The sequence below is a fragment of the Scyliorhinus torazame genome, chromosome 8, assembly GCF_047496885.1.
Source record: "Scyliorhinus torazame isolate Kashiwa2021f chromosome 8, sScyTor2.1, whole genome shotgun sequence".
NCBI lineage: Eukaryota > Metazoa > Chordata > Chondrichthyes > Carcharhiniformes > Scyliorhinidae > Scyliorhinus > Scyliorhinus torazame.
The window spans coordinates 156,335,438-156,353,969 of NC_092714.1; the positions used below are offsets into that span (position 1 = coordinate 156,335,438).

Sequence of the window (18,532 nt, forward strand, 5' to 3'; positions counted from 1 at the left end):
TGTTGGTCAGGATGGATTGTGTGGTCAGTTATTGGTCAGGATGGAGTGTGTGGTCAGTTACAGGTCAGTATGGAGTGTGTGGTCAGTTATTGGTCAGGATGGAGTGTGTGGTCAGTTACAGTTCAGTGTGGAGTGTGTGGTCAGTGATTGGTCAGGATGGAGCGTGTGGTCAGTGATTGGTCAGGATGGAGTGTATAGTCAGTTATTGGTCAGGATGGAGTGTGTGGTCAGTTATTGGTCTGGATGGAATGTGTGTTCAGTTATTGGTCAGGATGGAATGTGTGATCAGTTATTGGTCTGGATGGAGCTTAGGTCAGTTATTAGTCAGCATGGTGTGTGTGGTCAGTATTGGTGAGGGATGGAGTATGTGTGTCAGTTAGCTGAGTGACTTGAATGAGTTGCCAGGGAGGTTGTGGAAGCAGGTACATTAACAGCATTCAAAAAACATTTTGACAAATACATGGATTGGATGAGTATAGTATATACTAAGAAGTGCTGACAGTTATGGGCAAGGTTTGTATCATGACTGGTACAGACTTGGCGGGCCGAAGGGCCTGTTCTTTGTCCTCATGTCTCCTCTATACCTTCTACCACTTAGCATGAATCTATGCCCCCGGTTCTAGAATTTTCCAGCAAGGGAATCAATTTCATCCTGTGCACTCTATCTCGTCCACTCATAATTTTGTATACTTCAATTAAGTCACCCCGCAGCCTTCTGTGTTGTATTTTAGGGTTAATCAACTAAATAGAAGAACAGAAATTAACTGAGGGATAAATTAAAAGGGGCCGCTCCTAAAAACCAAATGTAGCACGGCCCAAAAAGAACAAAGCGGAACGGAAACTTAAAAACATTACATCAAAATGTGCGCAGCCTTGTTTGCTCCAAGGAAAATAACTGCAACGTCTGCAATTTAACAGCCATTGGCTGTGTGAAGCTGCTGCTAGCGAGCCCCGGATCCGGCGGGTGATTGACAGCCGCACCGCCAATCACACCGGCTGGTTGATGGCCAATCAGCTTCCAGAAATGCAATTCGTCAGCAAGAGAGAGTTGATCGACATCCCGTCCGACCAATGAGAGCGCAGGCCCGGTCTGGCAGCGCTCCAATCAGGTGCCGGGAGGCGAGTCTGATGTGGAGTCCGGATAGCAGAGTGAAGACGGTGCCGAGGCGGCGTTACCCAGACAGAACGGTGAGCGGGAGCGAGGGGAGCCTCCGGGGCGACGGCCCGGGCTGGGTGAAGGGAGCAGCCTCGGCTGGACCCGGGTGTGGGGCCTGTGTGAGAATCAAGAGAGTCCCGGGACATGGAAAAGAGAGAGGGACAGGGGCGACCGGCCTCCAATCCCCGTTTCGCCCCCCCGGCCTCCAATTTCCCCCCCCCCCCCCCCCGGCCTCCAATTTCCCCCCCCCCCCCCCCGGCCTCCAATTTCCCCCCCCCCCCCCGGCCTCCAATTTCCCCCCCCCCCCCCCGGCCTCCAATTTCCCCCCCCCCCCCCCGGCCTCCAATTCCCCCCCCCCCCCCCGGCCTCCAATTCCCCCCCCCCCCCCCCGGCCTCCAATTCCCCCCCCCCCCCGGCCTCCAATTCCCCCCCCCCGCCTCCAATTCCCCCCCCCCGCCTCCAATTCCCCCCCCCCGCCTCCAATTCCCCCCCCCCCGCCTCCAATTTCTCCCCCCCCTCCAATTCCCCCCCCCCTCCAATTCTCTCCCCCCCTCCAATTCTCTCCCCCCCTCCAATTCTCTCCCCCCCCTCCAATTCTCTCCCCCCCCTCCAATTCTCTCCCCCCCCCCTCCAATTCCCCCCCCCCTCCAATTCCCCCCCCCTCCAATTCCCCCCCCCCCCTCCAATTCCCCCCCCCCCTCCAATTCCCCCCCCCCCTCCAATTCCCCCCCCCCCTCCAATTCCCCCCCCCCCCTCCAATTCCCCCCCCCCCCTCCAATTCCCCCCCCCCCCTCCAATTCCCCCCCCCCCTCCAATTCCCCCCCCCCCTCCAATTCCCCCCCCCCCTCCAATTCCCCCCCCCCCCTCCAATTCCTTCCCCCCCCCCTCCACTTCCCCCCCCCCTCCAATTCCCCCCCCCCTCCAATTCCCCCCCCCCTCCAATTCCCCCCCCCCTCCAATTTCCCCCCCCCCCCCGGCCTTCAATTCCTCCCCCCCCCCCCCCCCCTGGCCTTCAATTCCTTCCCCCCCCCCCCCGGCCTTCAATTCCTTCCCCCCCCCCGGCCTTCAATTCCTTCCCCCCCCCCCCCCCCCCGCCTTCAATTTCTCTTCCCCCCCCCCCCCCCCCCCGCCTTCAATTTCTCTCTTCCCCCCCCCCCCCCCGGCCTCCAATTCCCCCCCCCCGGCCTTCAATTCCTCCTCCCCCCCCCCCCCCCGGCCTTCAATTTCTCCCCCCCCGGCCTCCAATTTCTCCCACCCCCCGGCCTCCAATTCTCTCCCCCCCCCCCCCCTGCCCCTCGCTTCCAGTCTCTCCCCCCCCCCCCCCCGCCTCCAGTTCTCCCCCCCCCCCCCGCCTCCAGTTCTCCCCCCCCCCCCCGCCTCCAGTTCTCCCCCCCCCCCCTGCCTCCAGTTCTCCCCCCCCCCCCCCCCCCGCCTCCAGTTCTCCCCCCCGCCCGCCTCCAGTTCTCCCCCCCCCCCCCCCCCGCCTCCAGTTCTCCCCCCCCCCCCCCCGCCCGCCTCCAGTTCTCCCCCCCCCCACCCGCCTCCAGTTCTCCCCCCCCCCGCCCGCCTCCAGTTCTCCCCCCCCCCGCCCGCCTCCAGTTCTCCCCCCCCCCGCCCGCCTCCAGTTCTCCCCCCCCCCCGCCTCCAGTTCTCCCCCTCCCCCGCCTCCAGTTCTCCCCCTCCCCCGCCTCCAGTTCTCCCCCTCCCCCGCCTCCAGTTCTCCCCCCCCCCGCCTCCAGTTCTCCCCCCCCCCCTCCAGTTCTCCCCCCCCCCCCCCTCCAGTTCTCCCCCCCCGCCTCCAGTTCTCCCCCCCCCCCCCCGCCTCCAGTTCTCCCCCCCCCCGCCTCCAGTTCTCCCCCCCCCCCGCCTCCAGTTCTCCCCCCCCCCGCCTCCAGTTCTCCCCCCCCCCGCCTCCAGTTCTCCCCCCCCCGCCTCCAGTTCTCCCCCCCCCGCCTCCAGTTCTCCCCCCCCCGCCTCCAGTTCTCCCCCCCCCCGCCTCCAGTTCTCCCCCCCCCCGCCTCCAGTTCCCCCCCCCCCCCCCCGCCTCCAGTTCTCCCCCCCCCCGGCCTCCAGTTCTCCCCCCCCCCCCGCCTCCAGTTCTCCCCCCCCCCCGCCTCCAGTTCTCCCCCCCCCCGCCTCCAGTTCTCCCCCCCCCCGCCTCCAGTTCTCCCCCCCCCCCCGCCTCCAGTTCTCCCCCCCCCCCCGCCTCCAGTTCTCCCCCCCCCCCCCCGCCTCCAGTTCTCCCCCCCCGCCTCCAGTTCTCCCCCCCGCCTCCAGTTCTCCCCCCCCGCCTCCAGTTCTCCCCCCCCCCGCCTCCAGTTCTCCCCCTCCCGCCTCCAGTTCTCCCCCCCCCGCCTCCAGTTCTCCCCCCCCCGCCTCCAGTTCTCCCCCCCCCCCGCCTCCAGTTCTCCCCCCCCCCCGCCTCCAGTTCTCCCCCCCCCCCCCCGCCTCCAGTTCTCCCCCCCCCCCCGCCTCCAGTTCTCCCCCCCCCCCCGCCTCCAGTTCTCCCCCCCCCCCGCCTCCAGTTCTCCCCCCCCCCCGCCTCCAGTTCTCCCCCCCCCGCCTCCAGTTCTCCCCCCCCCGCCTCCAGTTCTCCCCCCCCCCCGCCTCCAGTTCTCCCCCCCCCCCCGCCTCCAGTTCTCCCCCCCCCCCCCGCCTCCAGTTCTCCCCCCCCCCCCCGCCTCCAGTTCTCCCCCCCCCCCCCGCCTCCAGTTCTCCCCCCCCCCCCCGCCTCCAGTTCTCCCCCCCCCCGCCTCCAGTTCTCCCCCCCCCCCGCCTCCAGTTCTCCCCCCCCGCCTCCAGTTCTCCCCCCCCCCCCGCCTCCAGTTCTTCCCCCCCCCGCCTCCAGTTCTTCCCCCCCCCCGCCTCCAGTTCTTCCCCCCCCCCGCCTCCAGTTCTTCCCCCCCCCCGCCTCCAGTTCTCCCCCCCCCCCGCCTCCAGTTCTCCCCCCCCCCCCCGCCTCCAGTTCTCCCCCCCCCGCCTCCAGTCCCCCCCCCCGCCTCCAGTCCCCCCCCCGCCTCCAGTCCCCCCCCGCCTCCAGTCCCCCCCCGCCTCCAGTCCCCCCCCGCCTCCAGTCCCCCCCCGCCTCCAGTCCCCCCCCCCCGCCTCCAGTCCCCCCCCCCCCGCCTCCAGTCCCCCCCCCCCCCGCCTCCAGTCCCCCCCCCCCCCGCCTCCAGTCCCCCCCCCCCCCCGCCTCCAGTCCCCCCCCCCCCCCGCCTCCAGTCCCCCCCCCCGCCTCCAGTCCCCCCCCCCCGCCTCCAGTCCCCCCCCCCCGCCTCCAGTCCCCCCCCCCCGCCTCCAGTCCCCCCCCCCGCCTCCAGTCCCCCCCCCCGCCTCCAGTCCCCCCCCCGCCTCCAGTTCTCTCCCCCCCGCCTCCAGTTCTCTCCCCCCCGCCTCCAGTTCTCTCCCCCCCGCCTCCAGTTCTCTCCCCCCCGCCGCCTCCAGTTCTCCTCCCCCCCCCCGCCTCCAGTTCTCCTCCCCCCCCCCCCGCCTCCAGTTCTCCCCCCCCCCCCCGCCTCCAGTTCTCCCCCCCCCCCCCCGCCTCCAGTTCTCCCCCCCGCCTCCAGTTCTCCCCCCCCGCCTCCAGTTCTCCCCCCCCGCCTCCAGTTCTCCCCCCCGCCTCCAGTTCTCCCCCCCGCCTCCAGTTCTCCCCCCCCGCCTCCAGTTCTCCCCCCCGCCTCCAGTTCTCCCCCCCCGCCTCCAGTTCTCCCCCCCGCCTCCAGTTCTCCCCCCCGCCTCCAGTTCTCCCCCCCGCCTCCAGTTCTCCCCCCCGCCTCCAGTTCTCCCCCCCGCCTCCAGTTCTCCCCCCCGCCTCCAGTTCTCCCCCCCCGCCTCCAGTTCTCCCCCCCGCCTCCAGTTCTCCCCCCCGCCTCCAGTTCTCCCCCCCGCCTCCAGTTCTCCCCCCCGCCTCCAGTTCTCCCCCCGCCTCCAGTTCTCCCCCCCGCCTCCAGTTCTCCCCCCCGCCTCCAGTTCTCCCCCCCGCCTCCAGTTCTCCCCCCCGCCTCCAGTTCTCCCCCCCCGCCTCCAGTTCTCCCCCCCCCGCCTCCAGTTCTCCCCCCCCGCCTCCAGTTCTCCCCCCCGCCTCCAGTTCTCCCCCCCGCCTCCAGTTCTCCCCCCCGCCTCCAGTTCTCCCCCCCGCCTCCAGTTCTCCCCCCCGCCTCCAGTTCTCCCCCCCGCCTCCAGTTCTCCCCCCCGCCTCCAGTTCTCCCCCCCGCCTCCAGTTCTCCCCCCCGCCTCCAGTTCTCCCCCCCGCCTCCAGTTCTCCCCCCGCCTCCAGTTCTCCCCCCCGCCTCCAGTTCTCCCCCCCGCCTCCAGTTCTCCCCCCCGCCTCCAGTTCTCCCCCCGCCTCCAGTTCTCCCCCCCCCCGCCTCCAGTTCTCCCCCCCCCCCCGCCTCCAGTTCTCCCCCCCCCCCGCCTCCAGTTCTCCCCCGCCTCCAGTTCTCCCCCCCCCCCCCCGCCTCCAGTTCTCTCCCCCCCCGCCTCCAGTTCTCTCCCCCCCCCGCCTCCAGTTCTCCTCCTCCCCCCCCCCCCCCCCCCCCTCCTTCTCACCCCCCCCCCCCCCCCTGTCCACCATTCACCCCCCCCCCCCCGGGCCTCCAATGCCTCCAAACCCCCCCCCCACCCCACCCTCCCAATTCTTCCCCCCCCCCCTCCAATTCTTCCCCCCCCTTCCAATTCTTCCCCCCCCTTCCAATTCTTCCCCCCCCTCCAATTCTCCCCCCCCCACCCAATCTACCCCCCCCCCCACCAATCTCCCCCCCCCCTCCAATCAACCCCCCCACCCCCAATCTCCCCCCCCCCACCAATCTCCCCCCCCCCCACCAATCTCCCCCCCCCCACCAATCTCCCCCCCCCCCCCAACAACCCCCCCCCCCCCAAACAACCCCCACCAACAACCCCCCCAAAACTCCCCCCTCCAATCAACCCCCTCCAAACTTCCCCCACCCAATCAACCCCCACCCAATCAACCCCCCCCCCAATCAACCCCCACCCAATCAACCCCCCCCAATCAACCCCCCCACCCAAAACCCCCCCCCCCAATCAACCCCCCCACCCAATCAACCCCCCCCACCAATCAACCCCCCCCCCCCACAACCCCCCCCCCCAATCTACCCCCCCACCAATCTCCCCCCCACCCAATCTTCCCCCCCCCTCCAAAACTCCCCCCCCACCCAATCAACCCCCCCCCCTCCAAACATCCCCCCCCACCAATCAACCCCCCCCCTCCAATCATCCCCCCCCCACCAATCAACCCCCCCCCACCCAAACAACCCCCCCCCTCCAATCAACCCCCCCCCCTCCAAACAACCCCCCCCCACCAATCTTCCCCCCCCACCCAATTCAACCCCCCCCCCCAATCAACCCCCCCCACCCAATCTTCCCCCCCCTCCAATCTTCCCCCCCCCCCCCAATCAACCCCCCACCTCCAATCTTCCCCCCCCACCAATCTTCCCCCCCCCTCCAATCAACCCCCCCCCACCCCAACAACCCCCCCCCCACCAACAACACCCCCCCCCCCCAATCAACCCCCCCCTCCCAATCATCCCCCCCCCACCAATCATCCCCCCCCCTCCAATTCTTCCCCCCCACCAATTCTTCCCCCCCTCCAATCTCCCCCCCTCCAATTCTACCCCCCCCCTCCAATTCTTCCCCCCCCCTCCAATTCTTCCCCCCCCCCTCCATTCTTCCCCCCCCTCCCAATTCTTCCCCCCCCCTCCAATTCTTCCCCCCCCCTCCAATTCTTCCCCCCCCTCCAATCTCCCCCCCCCACCAATCTTCCCCCCCCCCACCAATTCTTCCCCCCCCCCTCCAATTCTTCCCCCCCCCTCCAATTCATCCCCCCCCCTCCAATTCTTCCCCCCCCTCCAATTCTTCCCCCCCCCTCCAAATCTTCCCCCCCCCTCCAATTCTTCCCCCCCCCTCCAATTCATCCCCCCCCCTCCAATTCTTCCCCCCCCCTCCAATTCTTCCCCCCCCTCCAATTCTTCCACCCCCCTCCAATTCTTCCCCCCCCCTCCAATTCTTCCCCCCCCCTCCAATTCTTCCCCCCCCCTCCAATTCTTCCCCCCCCCTCCAATTCTTCCCCCCCCCCTCCAATTCTTCCCCCCCCCCTCCAATTCTTCCCCCCCCCCTCCAATTCTTCCCCCCCCCTCCAATTCTTCCCCCCCCCTCCAATTCTTCCCCCCCCCTCCAATTCTTCCCCCCCCCCTCCAATTCTTCACCCCCCTCCAATTCTTCCCCCCCCCCTCCAATTCTTCCCCCCCCTCCAATTCTTCCCCCCCCCTCCAATTCTTCCCGCCCCCCTCCAATTCTTCCCTCCCCCCTCCAATTCTTCCCGCCCCCCTCCAATTCTTCCCGCCCCCCTCCAATTCTTCCCGCCCCCCCTCCAATTCTTCCCGCCCCCCTCCAATTCTTCCCCCCCCTCCAATTCTTCCCCCCCTCCAATTCCCCCCCCCCTCCAATTCCCCCCCCTCCAATTCCCCCCCCCTCCAATTCCCCCCCCCTCCAATTCCCCCCCCCTCCAATTCCCCCCCCCTCCAATTCCCCCCCCCTCCAATTCCCCCCCCTCCAATTCCCCCCCCCTCCAATTCCCCCCCCCTCCAATTCCCCCCCCCTCCAATTCCCCCCCCCCTCCAATTCCCCCCCCCCTCCAATTCCCCCCCCTCCAATTCCCCCCCCCTCCAATTCCCCCCCCCCTCCAATTCCCCCCCCTCCAATTCCCCCCCCCCTCCAATTCCCCCCCCCTCCAATTCCCCCCCCCTCCAATTTCCCCCCCCCTCCAATTTCCCCCCCCCTCCAATTTCCCCCCCCCTCCAATTTCCCCCCCCCTCCAATTCCCCCCCCTCCAATTCCCCCCCCCCTCCAATTCCCCCCCCCCTCCAATTCCCCCCCCCTCCAATTCCCCCCCCCCTCCAATTCCCCCCCCCCTCCAATTCCCCCCCCCCCTCCAATTCCCCCCCCCCCTCCAATTCCCCCCCCCCTCCAATTTCCCCCCCCCCCCCCCGGCCTTCAATTTCTTCCCCCCACCCCCGGCCTCCAATTTCTTCCCCCCCCCCCCCCCCGGCCTCCAATTTCTTCCCCCCCCCCCCCCGGCCTCCAATTTCTTCCAATCCCCCCCCGCCTCCAATTGTCTCCCCCCCCCGCCTCCAGTTCCCCCCCCCGCCTCCAATCCCCCCCCCCCCGCCTCCAGTCCCCCCCCCCCCCCCCCCCGCCTCCAGTTCCGTCCCCCCCGCCTCCAGTTCCGTCCCCCCCCGCCTCCAGTTCCGTCCCCCCCGCCTCCAGTCCCGTCCCCCCCGCCTCCAGTCCCGTCCCCCCCGCCTCCAGTCCCGTCCCCCCCGCCTCCAGTCCCGTCCCCCCCGCCTCCAGTCCCGTCCCCCCCCGCCTCCAGTCCCGTCCCCCCCGCCTCCAGTCCCGTCCCCCCCGCCTCCAGTCCCGTCCCCCCCCGCCTCCAGTCCCGTCCCCCCCGCCTCCAGTCCCGTCCCCCCCGCCTCCAGTCCCGTCCCCCCCGCCTCCAGTCCCGTCCCCCCCGCCTCCAGTCCCGTCCCCCCCGCCTCCAGTCCCGTCCCCCCCGCCTCCAGTCCCCGTCCCCCCCCCGCCTCCAGTCCCGTCCCCCCCCGCCTCCAGTCCCGTCCCCCCCGCCTCCAGTCCCGTCCCCCCCCGCCTCCAGTCCCGTCCCCCCCGCCTCCAGTCCCGTCCCCCCCCGCCTCCAGTCCCGTCCCCCCCCGCCTCCAGTCCCGTCCCCCCCGCCTCCAGTCCCGTCCCCCCCGCCTCCAGTCCCGTCCCCCCCCGCCTCCAGTCCCGTCCCCCCCCGCCTCCAGTCCCGTCCCCCCCGCCTCCAGTCCCGTCCCCCCCGCCTCCAGTCCCGTCCCCCCCGCCTCCAGTCCCGTCCCCCCCCCGCCTCCAGTCCCGTCCCCCCCGCCTCCAGTCCCGTCCCCCCCGCCTCCAGTCCCGTCCCCCCCGCCTCCAGTCCCGTCCCCCCCGCCTCCAGTCCCGTCCCCCCGCCTCCAGTCCCGTCCCCCCGCCTCCAGTCCCGTCCCCCCGCCTCCAGTCCGTCCCCCCCGCCTCCAGTCCCGTCCCCCCCGCCTCCAGTCCCGTCCCCCCCGCCTCCAGTCCCGTCCCCCCCGCCTCCAGTCCCGTCCCCCCCGCCTCCAGTCCCGTCCCCCCCGCCTCCAGTCCCGTCCCCCCCGCCTCCAGTCCCGTCCCCCCCGCCTCCAGTCCCGTCCCCCCCGCCTCCAGTCCCCGTCCCCCCCCGCCTCCAGTCCCGTCCCCCCCGCCTCCAGTCCCGTCCCCCCGCCTCCAGTCCCGTCCCCCCCGCCTCCAGTCCCGTCCCCCCCGCCTCCAGTCCCGTCCCCCCCCGCCTCCAGTCCCGTCCCCCCCGCCTCCAGTCCCGTCCCCCCCGCCTCCAGTCCCGTCCCCCCCGCCTCCAGTCCCGTCCCCCCCGCCTCCAGTCCCGTCCCCCCCCGCCTCCAGTCCCGTCCCCCCCGCCTCCAGTCCCGTCCCCCCCGCCTCCAGTCCCGTCCCCCCCGCCTCCAGTCCCGTCCCCCCCGCCTCCAGTCCCGTCCCCCCCGCCTCCAGTCCCGTCCCCCCCGCCTCCAGTCCCGTCCCCCCCCGCCTCCAGTCCCGTCCCCCCCGCCTCCAGTCCCGTCCCCCCCGCCTCCAGTCCCGTCCCCCCCGCCTCCAGTCCCGTCCCCCCCGCCTCCAGTCCCGTCCCCCCCGCCTCCAGTCCCGTCCCCCCCCGCCTCCAGTCCCGTCCCCCCCGCCTCCAGTCCCGTCCCCCCCGCCTCCAGTCCCGTCCCCCCCGCCTCCAGTCCCGTCCCCCCCGCCTCCAGTCCCGTCCCCCCCGCCTCCAGTCCCGTCCCCCCCGCCTCCAGTCCCGTCCCCCCCGCCTCCAGTCCCGTCCCCCCGCCTCCAGTCCCGTCCCCCCCGCCTCCAGTCCCGTCCCCCCCGCCTCCAGTCCCGTCCCCCCCGCCTCCAGTCCCGTCCCCCCCGCCTCCAGTCCCGTCCCCCCCGCCTCCAGTCCCGTCCCCCCCGCCTCCAGTCCCGTCCCCCCCGCCTCCAGTCCCGTCCCCCCCGCCTCCAGTCCCGTCCCCCCCCGCCTCCAGTCCCGTCCCCCCCGCCTCCAGTCCGTCCCCCCCGCCTCCAGTCCCGTCCCCCCCGCCTCCAGTCCCGTCCCCCCCGCCTCCAGTCCGTCCCCCCCGCCTCCAGTCCCGTCCCCCCCGCCTCCAGTCCCGTCCCCCCCGCCTCCAGTCCCGTCCCCCCCGCCTCCAGTCCCGTCCCCCCGCCTCCAGTCCCGTCCCCCCCGCCTCCAGTCCCGTCCCCCCCGCCTCCAGTCCCGTCCCCCCCGCCTCCAGTCCCGTCCCCCCCGCCTCCAGTCCCGTCCCCCCCGCCTCCAGTCCCGTCCCCCCCGCCTCCAGTCCCCGTCCCCCCCGCCTCCAGTCCCGTCCCCCCCGCCTCCAGTCCCGTCCCCCCCCGCCTCCAGTCCCGTCCCCCCCGCCTCCAGTCCCGTCCCCCCCGCCTCCAGTCCCCGTCCCCCCCGCCTCCAGTCCCGTCCCCCCCGCCTCCAGTCCCGTCCCCCCCGCCTCCAGTCCCGTCCCCCCGCCTCCAGTCCCGTCCCCCCCCCGCCTCCAGTCCCGTCCCCCCCCGCCTCCAGTCCCGTCCCCCCCCGCCTCCAGTCCCGTCCCCCGCCTCCAGTCCCGTCCCCCCCGCCTCCAGTCCCCGTCCCCCCCGCCTCCAGTCCCGTCCCCCCCGCCTCCAGTCCCGTCCCCCCCGCCTCCAGTCCCGTCCCCCCCGCCTCCAGTCCCGTCCCCCCCGCCTCCAGTCCCGTCCCCCCCGCCTCCAGTCCCGTCCCCCCCGCCTCCAGTCCCGTCCCCCCCGCCTCCAGTCCCGTCCCCCCCGCCTCCAGTCCCGTCCCCCCCGCCTCCAGTCCCGTCCCCCCCGCCTCCAGTCCCGTCCCCCCCCGCCTCCAGTCCCGTCCCCCCCCGCCTCCAGTCCCGTCCCCCCCGCCTCCAGTCCCGTCCCCCCGCCTCCAGTCCCGTCCCCCCCGCCTCCAGTCCCGTCCCCCCCGCCTCCAGTCCCGTCCCCCCCGCCTCCAGTCCCGTCCCCCCCGCCTCCAGTCCCGTCCCCCCGCCTCCAGTCCCGTCCCCCCCGCCTCCAGTCCCGTCCCCCCCGCCTCCAGTCCCGTCCCCCCCGCCTCCAGTCCCGTCCCCCCCGCCTCCAGTCCCGTCCCCCCCCGCCTCCAGTCCCGTCCCCCCCCGCCTCCAGTCCCGTCCCCCCCGCCTCCAGTCCCGTCCCCCCCGCCTCCAGTCCCGTCCCCCCCGCCTCCAGTCCCGTCCCCCCCGCCTCCAGTCCCGTCCCCCCCGCCTCCAGTCCCGTCCCCCCCGCCTCCAGTCCCGTCCCCCCCGCCTCCAGTCCCGTCCCCCCCGCCTCCAGTCCCGTCCCCCCCCGCCTCCAGTCCCGTCCCCCCCGCCTCCAGTCCCGTCCCCCCCGCCTCCAGTCCCGTCCCCCCCGCCTCCAGTCCCGTCCCCCCCGCCTCCAGTCCCGTCCCCCCCCGCCTCCAGTCCCGTCCCCCCCGCCTCCAGTCCCGTCCCCCCCGCCTCCAGTCCCGTCCCCCCCGCCTCCAGTCCCCGGTCCCCCCCGCCTCCAGTCCCGTCCCCCCCGCCTCCAGTCCCGTCCCCCCCGCCTCCAGTCCCCGTCCCCCCCGCCTCCAGTCCCGTCCCCCCCGCCTCCAGTCCCGTCCCCCCCGCCTCCAGTCCCGTCCCCCCCCGCCTCCAGTCCCGTCCCCCCCGCCTCCAGTCCCGTCCCCCCCGCCTCCAGTCCCGTCCCCCCCGCCTCCAGTCCCGTCCCCCCCCGCCTCCAGTCCCGTCCCCCCCGCCTCCAGTCCCGTCCCCCCCCGCCTCCAGTCCCGTCCCCCCCCGCCTCCAGTCCCGTCCCCCCCGCCTCCAGTCCCGTCCCCCCCCGCCTCCAGTCCCGTCCCCCCCGCCTCCAGTCCCGTCCCCCCCGCCTCCAGTCCCGTCCCCCCCGCCTCCAGTCCCGTCCCCCCCGCCTCCAGTCCGTCCCCCCCGCCTCCAGTCCCGTCCCCCCCGCCTCCAGTCCCGTCCCCCCCGCCTCCAGTCCCGTCCCGTCCCCCCGCCTCCAGTCCCCCCCCCCCCCCCCGCCTCCCAGTCCCCCCCCCCCCGCCTCCAGTCCCCCCCCCCCCCCCCCCGCCTCCAGTCCCCCCCCCCCCCGGGCCTCCAATCCCCCCCGGCCTCCAATTTCTCCCACCCCGGCCTCCAATTCTCTTTCTCCCCCCCCCCCCCCCCGCCTCCAGTCCCCCACCCCCCGCCTCCAGTCCCCCACCCCCCGCCTCCAGTCCCCCACCCCCCGCCTCCAGTCCCCCACCCCCCGCCTCCAGTCCCCCACCCCCTGCCTCCAGTGTCCCCCCCCCCTGCCTCCAGTGTCCCCCCCCCTGCCTCCAGTGTCCCCCCCCCTGCCTCCAGTGTCCCCCCCCCCTGCCTCCAGTGTCCCCCCCCCTGCCTCCAGTGTCCCCCCCCCTGCCTCCAGTGTCCCCCCCCCTGCCTCCAGTGTCCCCCCCCCTGCCTCCAGTGTCCCCCCCCCTGCCTCCAGTGTCCCCCCCCCCTGCCTCCAGTCCCCCCCCCTGCCTCCAGTCCCCCCCGCCTCCAGTCTCCCCCCCCCCCCCTGCCTCCAGTCTCCCCCCCCCTGCCTCCAGTCTCCCCCCCCTGCCTCCAGTCTCCCCCCCCCGCCTCCAGTCTCTCCCCCCCCCGCATCCAGTCTCCTCCCCCCCCCCCCCCGCCTCCAGTCTCTCCCCCCCGCCTCCAGTCTCTCCCCCCCCGCCTCCAGTCTCTCCCCCCCCCGCCTCCAGTCTCTCTCCCCCCCGCCTCCAGTCTCTCCCCCCCCGCCTCCAGTCTCTCCCCCCCCCGCCTCCAGTCTCTCCCCCCCCGCCTCCAGTCTCTCCCCCCCCCGCCTCCAGTCTCTCCCCCCCCGCCTCCAGTCTCTCCCCCCCCCGCCTCCAGTCTCTCCCCCCCCGCCTCCAGTCTCTCCCCCCCCGCCTCCAGTCTCTCCCCCCCCCGCCTCCAGTCTCTCCCCCCCCGCCTCCAGTCTCTCCCCCCCCCGCCTCCAGTCTCTCCCCCCCCCGCCTCCAGTCTCTCCCCCCGCCTCCAGTCTCTCCCCCCCGCCTCCAGTCTCTCCCCCCCCGCCTCCAGTCTCTCCCCCCCCGCCTCCAGTCTCTCCCCCCCGCCTCCAGTCTCTCCCCCCCCGCCTCCAGTCTCTCCCCCCCCGCCTCCAGTCTCTCCCCCCCCGCCTCCAGTCTCTCCCCCCCGCCTCCAGTCTCTCCCCCCCCCCGCCTCCAGTCTCTCCCCCCCCCGCCTCCAGTCTCTCCCCCCCCCGCCTCCAGTCTCTCCCCCCCCGCCTCCAGTCTCTCCCCCCCCCGCCTCCAGTCTCTCCCCCCCCGCCTCCAGTCTCTCCCCCCCCCGCCTCCAGTCTCTCCCCCCCCGCCTCCAGTCTCTCCCCCCCGCCTCCAGTCTCTCCCCCCCCGCCTCCAGTCTCTCCCCCCCCGCCTAAAGTCTCTCCCCCCCCGCCTCCAGTCTCTCCCCCCCCGCCTCCAGTCTCTCCCCCCCCGCCTCCAGTCCTCTCCCCCCCCCCGCCTCCAGTCTCTCCCCCCCCCGCCTCCAGTCTCTCCCCCCCCGCCTCCAGTCTCCTCCCCCCCCGCCTCCAGTCTCTCCCCCCCCGCCTCCAGTCTCTCCCCCCCCCCGCCTCCAGTCTCTCCCCCCCCCGCCTCCAGTCTCTCCCCCCCGCCTCCAGTTCCCTCCCCCCCGCCTCCAGTTCCCTCCCCCCCGCCTCCAGTTCCCTCCCCCCCCGCCTCCAGTTCCCTCCCCCCCGCCTCCAGTTCCCTCCCCCCCGCCTCCAGTTCCCTCCCCCCCGCCTCCAGTTCCCTCCCCCCCGCCTCCAGTTCCCTCCCCCCCCGCCTCCAGTTCCCTCCCCCCCGCCTCCAGTTCCCTCCCCCCCCGCCTCCAGTTCCCTCCCCCCCGCCTCCAGTTCCCCTCCCCCCCGCCTCCAGTTCCCTCCCCCCCGCCTCCAGTTCCCTCCCCCCCGCCTCCAGTTCCCTCCCCCCCGCCTCCAGTTCCCTCCCCCCCGCCTCCAGTTCCCTCCCCCCCGCCTCCAGTTCCCTCCCCCCCGCCTCCAGTTCCTCCCCCCCGCCTCCAGTTCCCTCCCCCCCCGCCTCCAGTTCCCTCCCCCCCGCCTCCAGTTCCCTCCCCCCCGCCTCCAGTTCCTCCCCCCCGCCTCCAGTTCCCTCCCCCCCGCCTCCAGTTCCCTCCCCCCCGCCTCCAGTTCCCTCCCCCCCGCCTCCAGTTCCCTCCCCCCCGCCTCCAGTTCCCTCCCCCCCGCCTCCAGTTCCCTCCCCCCCGCCTCCAGTTCCCTCCCCCCCGCCTCCAGTTCCCTCCCCCCCGCCTCCAGTTCCCTCCCCCCCGCCTCCAGTTCCCTCCCCCCCGCCTCCAGTTCCCTCCCCCCCGCCTCCAGTTCCCTCCCCCCCGCCTCCAGTTCCCTCCCCCCCCGCCTCCAGTTCCCTCCCCCCCGCCTCCAGTTCCCTCCCCCCCGCCTCCAGTTCCCTCCCCCCCCCGCCTCCAGTTCCCTCCCCCCCCCGCCTCCAGTTCCCTCCCCCCCGCCTCCAGTTCCCTCCCCCCCCGCCTCCAGTTCCCTCCCCCCCGCCTCCAGTTCCCTCCCCCCCGCCTCCAGTTCCCTCCCCCCCGCCTCCAGTTCCCCTCCCCCCCGCCTCCAGTTCCCTCCCCCCCGCCTCCAGTTCCCTCCCCCCCCGCCTCCAGTTCCCTCCCCCCGCCTCCAGTTCCCTCCCCCCGCCTCCAGTTCCCTCCCCCCCGCCTCCAGTTCCCTCCCCCCCGCCTCCAGTTCCCTCCCCCCCGCCTCCAGTTCCCTCCCCCCCGCCTCCAGTTCCCTCCCCCCCGCCTCCAGTTCCCTCCCCCCCGCCTCCAGTTCCCTCCCCCCCGCCTCCAGTTCCCTCCCCCCCGCCTCCAGTTCCCTCCCCCCCGCCTCCAGTTCCCTCCCCCCCGCCTCCAGTTCCCTCCCCCCCGCCTCCAGTTCCCTCCCCCCCGCCTCCAGTTCCCTCCCCCCCGCCTCCAGTTCCCTCCCCCCCGCCTCCAGTTCCCCTCCCCCCCGCCTCCAGTTCCCTCCCCCCCGCCTCCAGTTCCCTCCCCCCCGCCTCCAGTTCCCTCCCCCCCCGCCTCCAGTTCCCTCCCCCCCGCCTCCAGTTCCCTCCCCCCCGCCTCCAGTTCCCTCCCCCCCCCGCCTCCAGTTCCCTCCCCCCCCGCCTCCAGTTCCCTCCCCCCCCGCCTCCAGTTCCCTCCCCCCCGCCTCCAGTTCCCTCCCCCCCCGCCTCCAGTTCCCTCCCCCCCGCCTCCAGTTCCCTCCCCCCCGCCTCCAGTTCCCTCCCCCCCGCCTCCAGTTCCCTCCCCCCCGCCTCCAGTTCCCTCCCCCCCGCCTCCAGTTCCCTCCCCCCCGCCTCCAGTTCCCTCCCCCCCGCCTCCAGTTCCCTCCCCCCCCGCCTCCAGTTCCCTCCCCCCCCGCCTCCAGTTCCCTCCCCCCCCGCCTCCAGTTCCCTCCCCCCCGCCTCCAGTTCCCTCCCCCCCGCCTCCAGTTCCCTCCCCCCCGCCTCCAGTTCCCTCCCCCCGCCTCCAGTTCCCTCCCCCCCGCCTCCAGTTCCCTCCCCCCCGCCTCCAGTTCCGCCTCCAGTTCCCTCCCCCCGCCTCCAGTTCCCTCCCCCCCGCCTCCAGTTCCCTCCCCCCCGCCTCCAGTTCCCTCCCCCCCGCCTCCAGTTCCCTCCCCCCCGCCTCCAGTTCCCTCCCCCCCGCCTCCAGTTCCCTCCCCCCCCGCCTCCAGTTCCCTCCCCCCCCCCCTCCTCCAGTTCCCTCCCCCCCCCCCTCCTCCAGTTCCCTCCCCCCCCCCCTCCTCCAGTTCCCTCCCCCCCCCCTCCTCCAGTTCCCTCCCCCCCCCCCCCTCCTCCAGTTCCCTCCCCCCCCCCTCCTCCAGTTCCCTCCCCCCCCCCCTCCTCCAGTTCCCTCCCCCCCCCCCTCCTCAGTTCCCTCCCCCCCCCCCTCCTCCAGTTCCCTCCCCCCCCCCCCCCTCCTCCAGTTCCCTCCCCCCCCCCTCCTCCAGTTCTCTCCCCCCCCCCCCCCTCCTCCAGTTCCCCCCCCCCCCCCGGGCCCCAATTCCCCCCCCCCCCTGGCCTCCAACACCCCTCCCATTCGCTCTCTTCCTCCCCCACCCCCAAAAACTGGGTCTCCAATCCCACTCTTTGATCTCCCCACCGCCTCCATCACCTGCTTGCTCTCACCGCATCTTGTCACCCCTCCCTCCTTATTGGGTGTAGGGGGAATCACTGAATCCTGTGTACATGTGGCCTGTTGTCTTATCGCCATATAATGTCAGAGGCCTGGTTGAACAAGGCACAGGCCCTAACAACACACATTTTTGCATTCGGCCTTGGAAAATCAGAGTTGCCAATGAAAACTAAAACTGCATTTTTTCCCGTGTCATTAACAATTGGGAGTTGCTGTGAATTCTTAATATAATGTAATGAAATGTATTCATCTTACTCAGCTGCTTGTTTTTGTGTTTCTGTTGAGCTCAACACTTGTGACTTGTTCATACGCTGCCAGGATTTCTGGAGTGTTGGCAGATTACAAGATTTGTTTTAACATTAAACTGGTGGAAACCCAAGTTTTAAAATGATCTTGAGGTTGCAAATTGTTTATGTCGACGGTGTGGAATGTGCACAGAAGTTTCAAAAGTCATCTGTGCCTTGGGAGCCTTCTCGCCAATAATTAAATTCACCATCACCTCCAGTGTACCAGCTCAGCAATCCGTCAACTGAAGAAAAGATTATTTGAGGATCAGGATCTCAAACCTGAGACTCCAGTCATAGTTTACCAGACAGCCATGATCCCCACACTGCTGTATGCTTCGGGAACTTGGATAACGTACAGCAGGCACCTCCGAGCAGTGGAGAAGTACCACCAACCGTGTTTTCGCAAGATCCTCTAAACTGGGTGGCAAGAAAAGAGTTTCAATATCAGCATCCTCTCAGCCCACTTGCCCAGCATCGATACGCTAATCTCTCAAAACCAGCTCTGCTTACTGGGACATGTCATTCATATAAATGACACTAGACTTTTAAAACAACTGCTCTGACATGACAGGAGGCTCCTAGGAAGGCAGCGGATACCTTTGAGGAATGTCCTCAAATATTCCTGAAGAACTCAAACATCCCTGCCGACCCGTAGAGAACCTGGCTTGAGACTGACCAAAATGTAGACGGCTCATTTGGGATGATACCAAAAGACTTCGGGAGCATGTAAAGATGTCGGAGGAGCACACAAACCTCCCAAGGTTAAGCTGAGTTGGGCCTATACTTATTGGAGAATGTGCAAACTCCACACAACCACCCAAGGCCAGAATCAAACCCAGGCCCCTGCTGTTGTGAGCCAGCAGTGCTGGCCACCGTGCCACCCAAATACTGCCATTCTCTTTCCTTTCCAATCTTTGAGCATCATACGTCCAGGAATATTTAATTCCCAAGTCCTATTCTTTGAGTCAGGTCTCTGCTTTTTACTTTGAAATTAATTCTATCTGGCAGTGTATATCTACACCAACTTTATTTACTACACTCTGCATACTCACTATATTCACTGCAACCACAATTTAGACTTTATTACTTTCCTCTTACTCTGAACCCACCTTACTATTAACTACCCTGGTGTGCTCGCTTTCTCTCAATTATCTGTACACCCTGGTATTCCTCTCTGCTATTGCCTCCTAGTTCTCACAACTCTCCCAAGTTGGTATTCAGCAAATAGCCCTGTGAGAAAATTGATCCTGACTCTGTCTAGGTGCCACCCCCTAGTCCTGGTCCATCTTCCCCAGAACTGATCCCAGCGCCCCAAAAATCTAAAGCTCTCCCACCCTCACCATCTCTCCCTGCTTTATCATCTTAAATGTTAGATTTGCATGTGTGGTACCAGGAGTACTCTGGACAATATTATTGAGGTCCTGTTAATTTTCGACCTAGCTTCCGAAATTCTGGCTGCAGGAGCAGGTCCCTATTTTTGCAAATGTCATTGGTACTGATGCTGGCTGGTTACCCTCCTCTGGGTGCTCGGCAGCCTCTCTGACATCTTTGACTCTGAGACTAGGGAGGCATCACACCTTTGTGGATTTACTTCTGTAGCTACAGAAATACTGCCTATTCCCCAACTCTCAAATCTCTTATCAGTATCGCTCTGATATGGATGATCCACAGTCTATACAAGTTCAGAAGTTACCAATAAGTTTAATCAATTCCATAAATTCCGTTTTACTGATAGTATTTCAACT

General features: G+C 70.5%; 1 protein-coding gene across 10 annotated transcripts in view; it reads left to right on the forward strand.

The window, feature by feature from the left end:
• The first annotated feature begins 1,073 nt into the window (after positions 1–1,073).
• The window catches only part of LOC140428217 (AP-1 complex subunit sigma-2), a 110,370-nt gene continuing 92,911 nt past the window's right edge, over positions 1,074–18,532 (forward strand). For 9 of the 10 annotated variants that reach the window (XM_072514433.1, XM_072514427.1, XM_072514425.1 and 6 more), the window contains exon 1: positions 1,074–1,188. In XM_072514433.1, coding sequence (XP_072370534.1) covers positions 1,129–1,188 — 60 coding nt within the window. In that variant the 5' untranslated portion in view covers positions 1,074–1,128. The remainder of the gene's footprint in view (positions 1,189–18,532) is intronic. The other variant, XM_072514434.1, reaches the window with a different exon arrangement.